Source organism: Formica exsecta, unplaced genomic scaffold (genome assembly GCF_003651465.1).
Source record: "Formica exsecta isolate Colony F162 unplaced genomic scaffold, ASM365146v1 scaffold120, whole genome shotgun sequence".
NCBI lineage: Eukaryota > Metazoa > Arthropoda > Insecta > Hymenoptera > Formicidae > Formica > Formica exsecta.
The window spans coordinates 1,827,164-1,840,892 of NW_021848537.1; the positions used below are offsets into that span (position 1 = coordinate 1,827,164).

A 13,729-nucleotide genomic window follows, 5' to 3' on the forward strand; every position below is an offset into this window, starting at 1 on the left:
AATATAAAATATTTTGTTTATAATTAATGTTTTTTTGCTTGCAATTTTATTTCACACCTTTTTTTATTTTATTTTTGTATTGTAATTGCTAGAGAGTTCAAATGCATGATTGTTAATCTAAATACTCCTATTGCCTATTTCTTAAATTTTTACAAGTAGTGCTGCGTTCTTTCCGTGCGAATTTAATGTGGATTACTATACAAGTATTTCTTTTGCATGAACACCTTGCGGTTATGTTCTACTACTTTTACGCCATCAGATGACCTTCACTGCACAAACAAAGGTATATACACTCTATATTAAATTTGTCTTGATTATTTTTCTCGCCACTGGATCTCTCACTATAACGAGAGAATGAAAAAAGAACACGCGGTATCTCTATGTGGTATGTAAATCGAAATGCTACCCGTCAATGTTATTATATCGCTTAAATGTGTGTGTATATATATATATATGTGTGTAAATATGAAGAAACTTTCTTTATATTTCTCTCTTTTATCAAACTTTCTCATTTTTCCTCGTTTCTTAAATTTTTGAAAAATTGGGATATCCTTGACAGAATCAGGAGACGAGTGGTACACCCGTGAAGGCTAACGCATACTTTTTTCAGAGATATGATAATTTATCTGAGAAAGTGGAAAATCATTTGAGCGTAACGGTATATTCGTTCCAAGGCCGATCAAATTCATAAAATTGTCATGGGCAATTATTTTAGAAAAGAATCAGTCATAACAACGATCGGTATTTTTTCCGGATAAAAAATCTCCTTAATAAGTTTCTTCATGCGGTACAAGTCAAGGTCGAAGAAATTTGCCGAGGAATCTATGGGCTTCCTGTAAAACATAAGCGCTATTTTACTTCTCATTACAAAACACGTGACGCCGCTAATTAGCGAAGCTTCGTAACAACTGTGCTGCGAGTTTATTAACGCGCGTGTAACGTTGCGTGGGATACATCTCCGGTATGACCTTATTTATCCTTTCGGAGAACACTGGAAGGTTTTACTTGCGAAAAGATAGGAATTTTTTTCCACTATCCCTTGTCGTGTTGCTCCTTCAGACAATGCAAATAGATATAACGCAGTCCGTGTTTAGGAAAACTTGAAATTTTATACGTCCTCTCCTTTTGTGTTGCGTAAAAAGAATTCAAGCTACCGTATACATATATATAAAAATCCAATAAATGTACAATACACTGGAAATGAAGAAAAAATGTACGATAGCTGTTGTTACAAATCGCTTTTTCGCAACAAGTTGTTTCCGATGAAGGAGTCGCGTAGTGTCTGCCATCGATGCTTGCAAATCGATCAATCTCTCGATAGATCGGTCACTTGTCGCGGTAAAAGAACCACACCCGTGGCTTTACACCCGCGGGCCTCGCCGAAGCACCGTGTAGCCGTTTACGTAAAAGAAGGCAAAGATGTATTGCCACCATAAAATACGCCTCCGCGGTCGTTTCTGTCCTCTCCCAGAGATAATTATTATTTATTTATAACTTAAATGTCGTGCGCGCGCGAGAGCGAGAATTCGCCTTCAAAAATATGCAAAAATATTTAATATAATTGTAATTAAATAATAAAAAAATATATTAATAATAAATAATAAAAAGTAAATTTTTGTCTAGCTTTTACACGCATCAATTTTTTTTTTCTGTCAATTAGATATGTTCGTGTTCTCGAGGAACCTCCTCCGCGATTTGACAGTAAACATCTGTCTCTGGTGCTTGATGCTCTTTTAATTACGGTTTTATTTGAATCCTGGCCTTGCGCGTATCCTACATTTAATTTTTTTTTTCCCAGAGAATTTTGGCTTCTACTGTTGGACGTGAAGGTTCGGGCGTATTTACATCATTTTCGAGGTTACGAGGTTTTCTCACGATGCTGTATGCGATTCAATTGTTCTAAATTGATCCTTCGGACTAGGTAGATATCTGAAAATTGATGAAAGGAAACTAAAATATCTCCAAAGAATGACAGATTATTTAATCAAGATTTCTCTTTGCAACTACATTTTTTATCGAGAGAGATTTCATCGGAAAATCAAAAAGCTATTCATTTTGCACAAAACTTTAAATTCTTTATTATAAGTAAATACCTCGTGCGGACTTTCAAGTATACTGCAAGCACATTGCAGATCTAACGTGGACAATGAAGGATATATCTGGAATCGTTCTGTAGCTGTCAGTGAGCAATTCGCGCTTTGTAAAAAGACCTGCTACTAGAACAAGTGTCTCCTTTTCAAGTGACCGTTGCCATTTTTACAAACGTCGTAATTTTCCAAGAGATTCCTTTCCCTCATCTCGATCCACGCAGCACAGAATGCGTGGACCATGCCTCTCGCATCAGATCACAGCCTGATAAAATTCAACAAATTTATATACTCGTTTATGGTTGTTTTATAGTCCCTTAATTCACTTCCTTGCACTCTACAAATGACAGATATTATAAATTAATTTGTAATGTGTTACCAAACTATCAAACAGAATTACGATTGCGAAGAAATGATTGCAAAGCCATTTAATTTTATATTAAAAATTAAAAAAAATATTTTTACTTTAAATAGAAAATTGCAATCTCTCTCTCTTTCTCTCTCTAACAAAAGAACAAGAGTAATTATAATATAGTATATTATCAAGTTCATAGCTAAAAATCTTTTTCGATATCACGATGTTATGGTCAAAAATAGATCTTTAGCGAGAATAATTATTTTACTTGATGACTCGTGACGAATAAATAAACTGTGGATAAAACAGTCGTGCAGATAGATGCTTTTCCGATTATATAAACCTTCTTTAACCGTTGTAAATTACGCTAAGTGAGTTAATGCGGAAATAACAGTAAGAAAAATATGATCAATAATTCATATAACAACGATAGCATTAAAGTAGAATATTCGCGCCGTATCAGGCAGTGCGTCGTTGTCTTTGAATTTTAAAGTAACTTATCGTAAAATAAAGAAAGTAATCTCTCGCAAAAATAATGCAATGCGCAGAAACAACTGTAACTTGTATCGTTGAATAAAACTTATTGTTGATTCATCCGGCGGTTGTCCTTTCGATTTAATGCTCGTTCACCAACTTTGTAGGCCTCTGATCGTACAATTTCAGAATCAACCGGCACTCAATCGCCTTTGTCGTAAGTTTCTCACGATCAGATGGCAATGACAAAGACGGATATCGATTTCGCTGGGGATCAACAGTGATATAGTAGATTCTACGGCGATATATAAAGGGGGTTCTGGAAAAACGATTTTATTAGATGAAATTTTTTACGCTAATACCAGAGAAATCCAACGAGAACCACAGCAAAGACTACAGTTAGATTTCATTGACAAGCTGTCTTTCCTTTAAAAAGATTAGAGAAAGGTATATGACGATAAAAGCTTATCGAACATCGACTGCTCCATACGAGAATGTACGAGAGATTCAATGACGTAATCGTCCAGATTTAAGAGAGATTCATCATTGATTAGCATATATATAGCAAATGGATACCGATCGTTGCACAGAGATGACTCTCTCGCGTTCCATCGCAAGGATAGAAGGAGATATTCGTGGTGGTAGTTTGATCCAAACAATCGCGGCGCGCGTTTCTAATAATCTCTCAGGAGCGATCCCCCGAGATCTCTCGAGACTTATCGAGGCTTATCGAGATTCGAAATATCCCAGTTAAGGCACGCTTCGATAGAAATTCGCTTTTACCGGCGAATATCGGCGAGAGCGGCTGACTCTCGTGGCTGTCGAATTTTTTATCCGACGTAGAAGGGCTCGGCGAAGAAGGAGAAACCGTGCGTTACCTTGTCTCGTGCATCAAACTGCGTAACGCGGAAAGTGTCCCCCGAACTGGGACAGAACCCCACCCGCGATCCCGCATCGATATCCCGATGGCCTCCGGTCTCTCTCCCCCTTTTTTCGCCTCTCCTCGGCTCGTTCTCTCGGTGCCTTCCCTTTCGATCTTTGGTCCTCGCTACCATCCGGCCGAGACCGGCGAGGTTTACTTGTAAGAGAGCACTCGTCCTCCGAAACTTCAGTGCAAAACGCGCGCTTGAACTCGAAGGATCCTCCGTTTGATAAAGAAGAGAAAGAGAGGAAGGGAGTGAGAAGAAAAGAGCGAGAAAGAGAGAGAAGAGCCTTGTCGATTTGTACGGGATATCTCGATGCGACGTTTAATGGTTCAAGGGTGATCCCCTGTGCGTCTGTCCGACTGTGATCCATCGCGATTTCGGTGTTTTCGATCCGGAGATCTTGAAGAAAATGTGGGGTCGCGAGGTTCTTTTAGTATCGTTCGCGCTCATAGCGCTTGGAACTACGACGAGTAAGTGTAATTTTTCAAGACATAAAAATCTTGATATATTTTGATATATTGTTTTATTGTAATAAACAGGGAAAAATTTTTCCTTTAGTATATATAAGAGTATACACAGAAAAAAGAAAAAAGAAAAGAAAAATAGAGTAGAATCACGGCTTAATACAGAAAAATTAAGAATAATAAGAGAATTAAATAATTAATTTTGAAGATAAAATCAAACAGTATATTTTATATGTTTGCTTATTGCTTATATCAAGAGAAAATTTGTAAATTTAACAATTCATTTTTTACATAATTTGTTCATATATATATATTAACGATTTTATTATAGATTAGAAGATTATTTATTAAAATCCGTTTTTGAAATTACATAAATTATAAAAAGAAAATTTTATTGTTATTCATCGATGGCATTGATTTATTTGTGAGATGGCCTTTTATTTTTAGTAGCAAATAAAAATTATTTACGTTCAGACATTTATTAAGGTTAAGACATTATTGTTACGATAATAAGTAAGACATAATTATACACATAAATGTCTGGATATAAATAATTTTTATATGATATTTATATGAATTTACATGAAGTTACATAAATTTTAGGTGGAAATAAAGGACTTTTTGCAAATAAATAAAATAAAAAGCTTCAAAAGGCAGAACGTCTCTTTTTTCATGTAATGTCATTAAATAGATTTAAAAAGATATATGGGCATTAATATAGACTTTAAAAGACTTTTTGCAAATAAAAAGCTTCAAAAGGCAGAACGTCTCTTTTTTCATGTAAATAAGAGAATTAAATAATTAATTTTGAAGATAAAATCAAACAGTATATTTTATATGTTTGCTTATTGCTTATATCAAGAGAAAATTTGTAAATTTAACAATTCATTTTTTACATAATTTGTTCATATATATATATTAACGATTTTATTATAGATTAGAAGATTATTTATTAAAATCCGTTTTTGAAATTACATAAATTATAAAAAGAAAATTTTATTGTTATTCATCGATGGCATTGATTTATTTGTGAGATGGCCTTTTATTTTTAGTAGCAAATAAAAATTATTTACGTTCAGACATTTATTAAGGTTAAGACATTATTGTTACGATAATAAGTAAGACATAATTATACACATAAATGTCTGGATATAAATAATTTTTATATGATATTTATATGAATTTACATGAAGTTACATAAATTTTAGGTGGAAATAAAGGACTTTTTGCAAATAAAAAGCTTCAAAAGGCAGAACGTCTCTTTTTTCATGTAATGTCATTAAATAGATTTAAAAAGATATATGGGCATTAATATAGACTTTAAAAGACTTTTTGCAAATAAAAAGCTTCAAAAGGCAGAACGTCTCTTTTTTCATGTAATGTCATTAAATGGTTTCAAAAAAATATATATGCATTAATATAGATTATGCATTATATTCCGTAATAATTCTCAGATAAAGTAAAAACTGAATGGCACATGACACAACACACAGAGTTAAATAGGACGCATCGGCGCGACCGATGCGAAAAGCGATCTTCTGCCGATTGCGTTACCACGCGTATCGGATACACAGCCGTCCTTTAAGGTTGAATTACGACACGTAAGACTGGAGCAAGGATGATACCATTTATATCATCGATCGTGTGCATTCTCGCGTAAGGTTTTGACGTTTTTCTAAGATCCACATGACGCGATGATCAAGACACATTTTGTTTTTTCCACTATTAATATCGGTCTATTTTATAATTGAATAAAATGACCCGAGTGCATTTCGCTTTTGCTTATCAAGATGAGTGCTTTAAACAGTAAAGCATTGTTTCATACGAAATGTTATATAATATACCGTTAAAACGAATCATTTTGTTTCTACCTTTACATGTTCAAAATTTTATCTCATTTTTATTCGTACGATTAGAATCGAGCTCCACGAATACGCACGTGGCGCGTAAGTGACATTTGTAAAGGAGTGTTTATATATGCACTGAGAAGTATACGCGAGCGTCATGCAATGCGACGTTTAACGCTCAATCAATCGTGCGATAATTGCACACGGTTATTACCTCAATGTATCCGGGACCCGTTGATTATTAATCAGTCTCGCATAATCCGCGGATGTTTAATCTCTCGCGGATCATCCTCCGGCTTCTTTCTTTTGCGGGGAGCGGGCTCGCGTGACCATGCAAACGACTGATATAGCAACAATCGTAGCTTAACGCACCGGTGACCGGTGGTCGATGATGTCAACAGTTGAAACTCCCGTATATCTCTGTTAGGTAATACTTCTTATCTTCAAACGTGCGCGTTTTGATCTGTCGTAGAATGCCCGAAGAGGAGAATGTCGCCGGTCAGAGAAATTCTCTGCTACACATCCGCCTTGGATGCGCAACAGCTAGCCGATTCCATATGCAGCTGCACCACTCTGGTGCATCAACATCACGACGTGCGGAATCTCTCGGTTTCCCGTAAGTTCAGTATATCCCGAAAGATAATACACACACGGTATATCAATTTTAATATTTTATTACGAGTCGCAGTTGAAAAGGTAGATAAACATATTAACACCAATTATGATGAAAGTGATGGGTTTAATTTTTGAAGAAATTTAAAATAAAGAAAATAAAGAAATTTAAAAGAAATTTAAATGAGATAGATATAATTGATTACTGCGATTTTTTATAAGTTGAATTTTTATTCTAAAATAAATGACCGATGGTATTTTAGGCGTCGTCGATTTGCGAAAGTCCTTGAAAGAGATGCATCCGTCTCTTCAATTTGTAATTTCTATATACGACCCCGCGATGATGCTCAGAAATTCCGCCATGGTTCGGCAGGAAGCTGTCGCTCGGATTATCGCCGTTATAAAAGAGGTACAGTACATTTCCCTTATTATCATTTTTTTTTTTTTCAAAGCGATATTTTTTACTTTATTGAGTAGATATTGAATGTTTTAATAATCGAGCAGTATCTGGAATAAATTGAAATGTAAAAACATAAATATTGAATCACGATACACAATGTATATTAATACACGAATTAATAAAGAATCTTCCGTTTTTCAAGGTGGATGGCGTGGAAATGAATGTGACAGCGGGTTCCAAAGAGCGTCTTTATAATTTCGTCAAAAGTCTGAGAGATGAAATGATACGAAAATCTTACGACAGGAGGATCTTCCTGGCTTTGCCTAGTAAACCGGAGGATCTGGCCAAGCAGTTTGATATGAAAGAACTCGCAAAGTAAGAACTCTCTCGTCGATGTATGATTATTCGTTCGACAAAGTATTTTTAACAAAATATTTTTTAATCGTCGATTTTTATTTCCTTTTTTTTTCTTAGATATATCGATCTATTTACCCTTTCGACGGACTACATGACAGACGAGGATGAAGCCTTCGTCACCTTTCATCCCTCGCGTCTGATAGGGCTCTTCGACATGCTAAACACAGACAGCTTGGTGGACTTGATAAGCGGATTAGGTGCACCCAAGGAGAAGATTATGACGACTTTGCCGGCCAGTGCATACAGATTCGCTTTGAAGCACGAGACTGAAAACGCTCCTAGGTCGCAAACTACGGAAAAAGAGCCCACACCGATCGATCGTAAACAGGTGCATACGACATCCTTCCATTTTAGTTGTATTTTTTTCTGCAGTTAAGAAAAAAAACGAATCTGTTCTGTGATTGCATTGTCTACCCTCGAACTAACTCGTTCCTCATCTTAGCTTTGCGAAGCCATAAATGACGGGGAATGGACCGTGGAACGAGATGAAGATCTCACGGCACCGTATGCATTTCAAAACAAAACGTGGATCGCCTTCGAGGATAAGATCTCGGTTGGAATAAAGGTTCGTACGCAGATCTGCCCAAAAAAATCTCGCTTGCTCAAAAAATATTACAATCTAATATAAAAGAAAAATTTTAAAAAAATAAGAATATTTCAATAAAAATCAGTCATAATATCGATATTATTATAAATTGAATAAAACGATGCTTTGTAACAACCGATCAGTTTGTACGACAGGATGCCTGATTTCAGGGGAAATACGCGTTGCTACGGGATTTGGCGGGATTGGCGGTGCGAAATATAGAAAACGATATAAAAACCGAGTGCGAGATGCCACTCACGGAAGAAATATATCGTTCCTTCACAGAATTTAAAAGAAAAACGAGGCAAGCCGTGCTGAACGCGCTGGAAGACGAGCTTCATGTACATAAAAAAATTCATTTCTATATTTCATTCGGTTTATTCTATTTTTCCAAGATTGTAAGTCATTGCAATTAAATTTCAGCAAACTCAATTCTCGTATCCCAATCGAGCAAAAACGTCCAGCTTCCGCGTCGTTCGCGTAGTGGATACGGAGGGACATATCAAAGCCGTGCGCGAGAACACGCAAACCGAGTTTGTCTGTCGAAGACAAGGCTACTTTGTTCATCCTAAGAGTTGCAACAGGTGATAAAATAGCTAATAAGGCGATCTCTATCTGAAATCAAATTTAAACACTAGAAGGATATAAATAATCTTATCGTTTCATCGTTTCGCAGATTCTATCGCTGCGTGAAATTCAATCAACAGATAGATGACTATTCCGTCTTTGAATTCGATTGTCCGGCTGGTCTGTCGTTCGACGAGCGCACCGAGGTCTGCGTCTGGCCGGGTTCCTTGCCCCAGGGCTCGCCGTGTCCCGGAAGCAGCGAGATCGCTCCCGTTGCCCCGAAGAGATTCGAGTGCTCTCAACCCGGCTACTATGCAGATCCGCAAAATTGTCGTTGGTTCTTCGCTTGCATGGACTTGGGTACGCTAAAATTCTCACATTACTATTATTGTTATTATTTATCGTGTATATTTTTTCAAATTGTGTAATTGAAGAAAATATTATATATCTCACATTTTGTAGAATTATTATAGTTTCGTTGATAATATCGTTAATATAATTAGGAAAAATTTTTGTTTAAATAAATATTATTACATACAACTTCTTATATATCGATAGGCGAATCGGAGTTAATGGCGTTCGAGTTTCGCTGTCCGTATGGCTTGGTGTTTGACGAGAAGAGATTAGTATGCGAGTGGCCCTGGCTGGTTCCGGCTTGCTCGGAATCTGGATCGGCTTATACCAGGACGGAATATAATTACGGAGGATACACCGTAGCGGGAAGTTCTACGGGAGGCGCTGCGGGAGGTGGTTACATTACCGGTGGTTTACCGGAATACTCCGTCACGGCCGGTCACTCTAACGTAGGCTATTCTGAATCGACCGGCACTGGTGTCCATGGAGCAAATTACTTTACAGGATCCACCGCGGGATACCTCGGTAAACATACTTCCGGTGTTGATACGGCTTCTGGATACGCAGGATCGTCTGCGGGTCCAATCGCTATCGATTATTCGAAACCAAGCGGGTACGGAGGCACGGTATCCTCTATCCCGACGTATACCGGACCGTCCGGTATACACGTCGGTTCGATATCTTCTGCGGAGGAAAGTAGCGCAGGATATTCTGCGTCGAGTGGTAAAACTAGCAATATCGGATATACTGTATCCACCGGACACAGAGCCGGTAGCGGATATTCTGGTGGATATACTGGGCCATCGGGAGGGATTACTACAGGTTTTTCCGGATCTACCGCGGGGGGATATTCCGGAACCGCTGGTGGAAGTCGTTTGACAGGAGGAGATGTAACTTATTCGGGCAGGCCTGGATCAAGCTACTCTGTAGCGGGCGGGTATACAGGAGGCGTTGATGCGAGTATTAATCCGATAGTAGGTACAGCGACTTATCCGAAAACACCGGGCTATTTCGCGTCCACAGAATTGCCAGGATCATCTGTCGATATTGGACGCGTGGATTCCGCCGGTTCTAAATTTGTCGGCTCGACGAATCTACAGACAGGCTTCGGTGCGTTTAATGCGGATGGTCACTCGGCTTCTACCGGTATTTATTCAGGAGCTACTGAACGTCAGCCGTCATTCGATAAAACCGGCTCATCATTTGGAATTGGATTGTCTTATCCTGGAGCTACCGGCGAATCAACTACACAGATATATCAAGGATCGATCGGTGCAGGATATTCCAAAGCTACGAGCGGGATTTTGCAAGGTTCGACGAGTTCAGGTCGAGTCTCGGCAACTGGTTTCGGTAGCGACGCCTCGAAATCCGTCTCCGGGCATACTGATGTTACGATTGCTGACAGTGGACACTTTGTAAGCGGTAGTGTCGGTAGTGTCGGTAGTGTACCATCTTCTGGAGTGGCAGGCGCTTCCTCGGCAGGAGTAGGATACAACAACGAGGAAGGATATACAGTTCCTGTATTTCTAGTACATGGAGAACCGATCTATCCCTTGCCTGGAACAACAGAAGCCGGAACGAGAGACCATACCGGAACGCCAGGCATAATAAGAGGTTACGGAAAACCCGGTTTAACAAGACCTCATTTAAATATTAGTATATTCGGCAATGAAATTTCCACCGGCTACGATGTTCAAAAAGGTGCTACTGGTACGATCGTGACTGGAAGCGGCGTACAAGGAAGTATTCATACCGATGATTCTATTTCGGGGACTGTCTTCACTCATGGAAACGTTCCTGGTGCGATATCGTCTCCTGCCATTAATCAAGGCGCTGTTTTAACAGGAGGAGTACAACCTGGATATATCGCTTCCGAAAAAGCAGAACCGGGATACGTGATTAGAGATGGGTTGAAAACTGTAGACGTCGGATCAGCTAGTCCAGGAACTTTAATATACGGCTCGCAAACTCCTGCAATTTCCGGTCCTTCGACGTCCAGCGTTATTTTGAAAAGTGACATTATCCCGGGTATTGTTATTTCTGGACATACCGCTCCTGGAGTATCTATAGGAAGTTCCGTTCAATCAGGAAGCATCGACAGTTCAACCGGTAAATCGTACGTGTCGCAAGCAGGAACAACTTATCATGGTGTCAGCGGTGCCGCAACAAGAGGATGTTTGAGCAGCTCTTCGACGGTTCTTGGACGGCCAACGCATCCTCAGGACTACCAAACTGATGTCGGATGCGGCATCGGTGCGATCAACACCGCTTACGATACCGGCAAATACTCGGAAAGCGACGTGCCGGATTATAGACCGACCAGCGCCACTCTTCCCGACTCTATTGTATCTGGAGGTAGAATAGAAGGTACCGGCGGTGTTATTTTTGGTTCTACTTTACAAGGTTCGACTACAGCCGCGCCAGGATATTCATTGCCTACAGCGGCCGTCTTCACACCGAGTGGATTCACGAAAACTGGCTTAACCAGAACAGGTATAACCACCGCCGTTCTCGGAGGTGGTGGTAGCTACTCAGTAAGCACAAGCGAACGCCGGCCTGCCTGGAATCCAGAAAATATCAGTGAGAAAGCATTCGAGGGGAACGTGGCCGGATATACGAAGACATCGTCTAGTAGCAACGCCGCTGACTTGTCTGTTACCTTGACTCCACCTGGCTATTCTTCGACAACTCCGCCAAGTCGTGTCATTGTACAGTCGACTCCTTCCAGCTACTCGTATCCTAAGCCAAGCATTCAGCTCGGAACAAACGGCGTAACGTTCGTCTCATCGACAATTTCACCGATTGAGAATAATTTACCAATTACGTCGTCCAAGCCGTTCTCGATTAATGTATATGACGGATCGTTGGGCAGCACTGGTGTAGCGTTCGGATCTAAGATACCAACCGCGCCCGATCGTCGCTTATCAACACCGACGATCTCGTCTGTAGTTTACACTACCGAACGTCCAGAAATTTATAAAACGACTTTCTTTGAAGCGGCTAAGATTCCAGTAGCTGTGTCAACTGTCAGACCTGTTACCGGTTACAAGACGGTAACTGTCCCTCCAAATATCCCTGTCTTAACCGATGACAGGTTAATCCAACAGACCGGTAATTCGCAGACTGCATCAGTATCAACATCTGGCATCGGTTTAGGAGCATCTTTCCAACAGACTGATTTCAGCGGCAAGAAGGATCATGATTCTTCTTTAATTTCCGTATATCTTCCAGCAAAGTCGACTAAGCCCGGTGTAATCACGTCTACTACAAGATACGATATACCTGCGGTAACTGTGCGTCCAGATCTCGTCGGGGTAACGTACAAAAAACCTTCATCGTTTACGTATGAAGGTCCTTCTTCGATCACGTCGCCTACTACCTTCAGACCTTCCAACATATATTACAACGGTCAAGGATTTTCGACGGCATCTTCCGCAGGAACAACTTCTAGCAACGGCTCTCCGACAAATCTAGGTATTTCGAGAGAAAAGATCGACAAATTAATTACAAACTACGATAGAGGCAGCGTGAGGTATATGCCAAACGTATACGATACCACCGCGAGCTTAGGATTCGGTTCGACCATCAGTAAACTCTCCTCCGAAAAGTCAAGATTCTCCGTGACCGGCAGTACCGTCGCCATCACGACGCCGTCCGGTTCGACGACATCCTCGTACGAAGTTACCACGAAGTCCCCCGAAGACAAGGGCAAGGTCATCGTGAAGTGGAGCGATCTACATCCGCTTCTTCTAGGCAAGCTCGGAGCGGAGTGTACATGCAAATCCGATCCCTTCGCCACTCTTCGCGGCCCGGTGAGGAAACTGATCGCCTCTTCCAAGGGCAAGGTGGATCTCGGCAACTACGACGAATCCGAGATCTACGTCGATCTCGAGAACAACGGTTCCTCCGAAGAAGACAGCACCGATTACGGCGATTATCCGGCGCAACCCTATAAAATTAGCCCGCACGAAACGACGAGGGACCACCCGCCGTCGTCCTCTTACTTACCCGTGCCTTCGACGACGGTCAGGACGAGCAATTTCGGTCCGGCGGTAGGTTTTCATACAGAATCATCCGCAGGTGATGCACCTTTCGGGGTCCACCTTTTAGGTTTTCGAACCGGCAGGAAATTGAAGGATGATGTCGGTCCATCGCCGAACTCGATCGCTCGCGATGTAGAGGAAGATCCTGATCAAATAATCGACGGCGCCACCGATTGCGCCAGGCCGGGTCTCTTCAGACATCCTAGTCTTTGCAATAAATTCTACGCCTGCCATTGGGATCAGTGGAAGAAGAAATTCACGCTTCACATCTTCAATTGTCCGATCCACTTGACGTTCGATTCGAGAGCGAGCGCGTGCAATTGGCCGAGTAAGGGTCCAGCTTGCCAAGCCGACAATCTATTAGTATAAATTCGTCATTAGGCGTTTATATCTTGTCGTCTTCTTTATGTCTTCACGGTATCTTTCTCTTTTGTACATATAACAAATAGAGGCGAAAGTTTAATTGTGTAAAAACGTTAAAATCATTTCTCAAATCGTTCGTGTTAATCCAATTTGAAAGATTGATTCGACCATTACACAAACAATAAGATATTGCGAGTGCAGAGATATATTATTAAATATAAAACGACTTACTTT

At 40.1% G+C, this 13,729-nt stretch overlaps 1 protein-coding gene across 1 annotated transcript; it reads left to right on the forward strand.

Moving 5' to 3' along the window:
* The first annotated feature begins 3,679 nt into the window (after positions 1-3,679).
* Positions 3,680-13,729, forward strand: LOC115243918 (ice nucleation protein-like). The gene is made up of 10 exons (XM_029821224.1): positions 3,680-4,312; positions 6,626-6,769; positions 7,029-7,174; positions 7,368-7,540; positions 7,640-7,910; positions 8,025-8,147; positions 8,339-8,509; positions 8,592-8,752; positions 8,845-9,095; positions 9,294-13,729. The coding sequence occupies exons 1-10, from the start codon at positions 4,252-4,254 to the stop codon at positions 13,499-13,501; spliced, it is 5,709 nt and encodes a 1,902-aa protein (XP_029677084.1). The 5' UTR covers positions 3,680-4,251; the 3' UTR covers positions 13,502-13,729.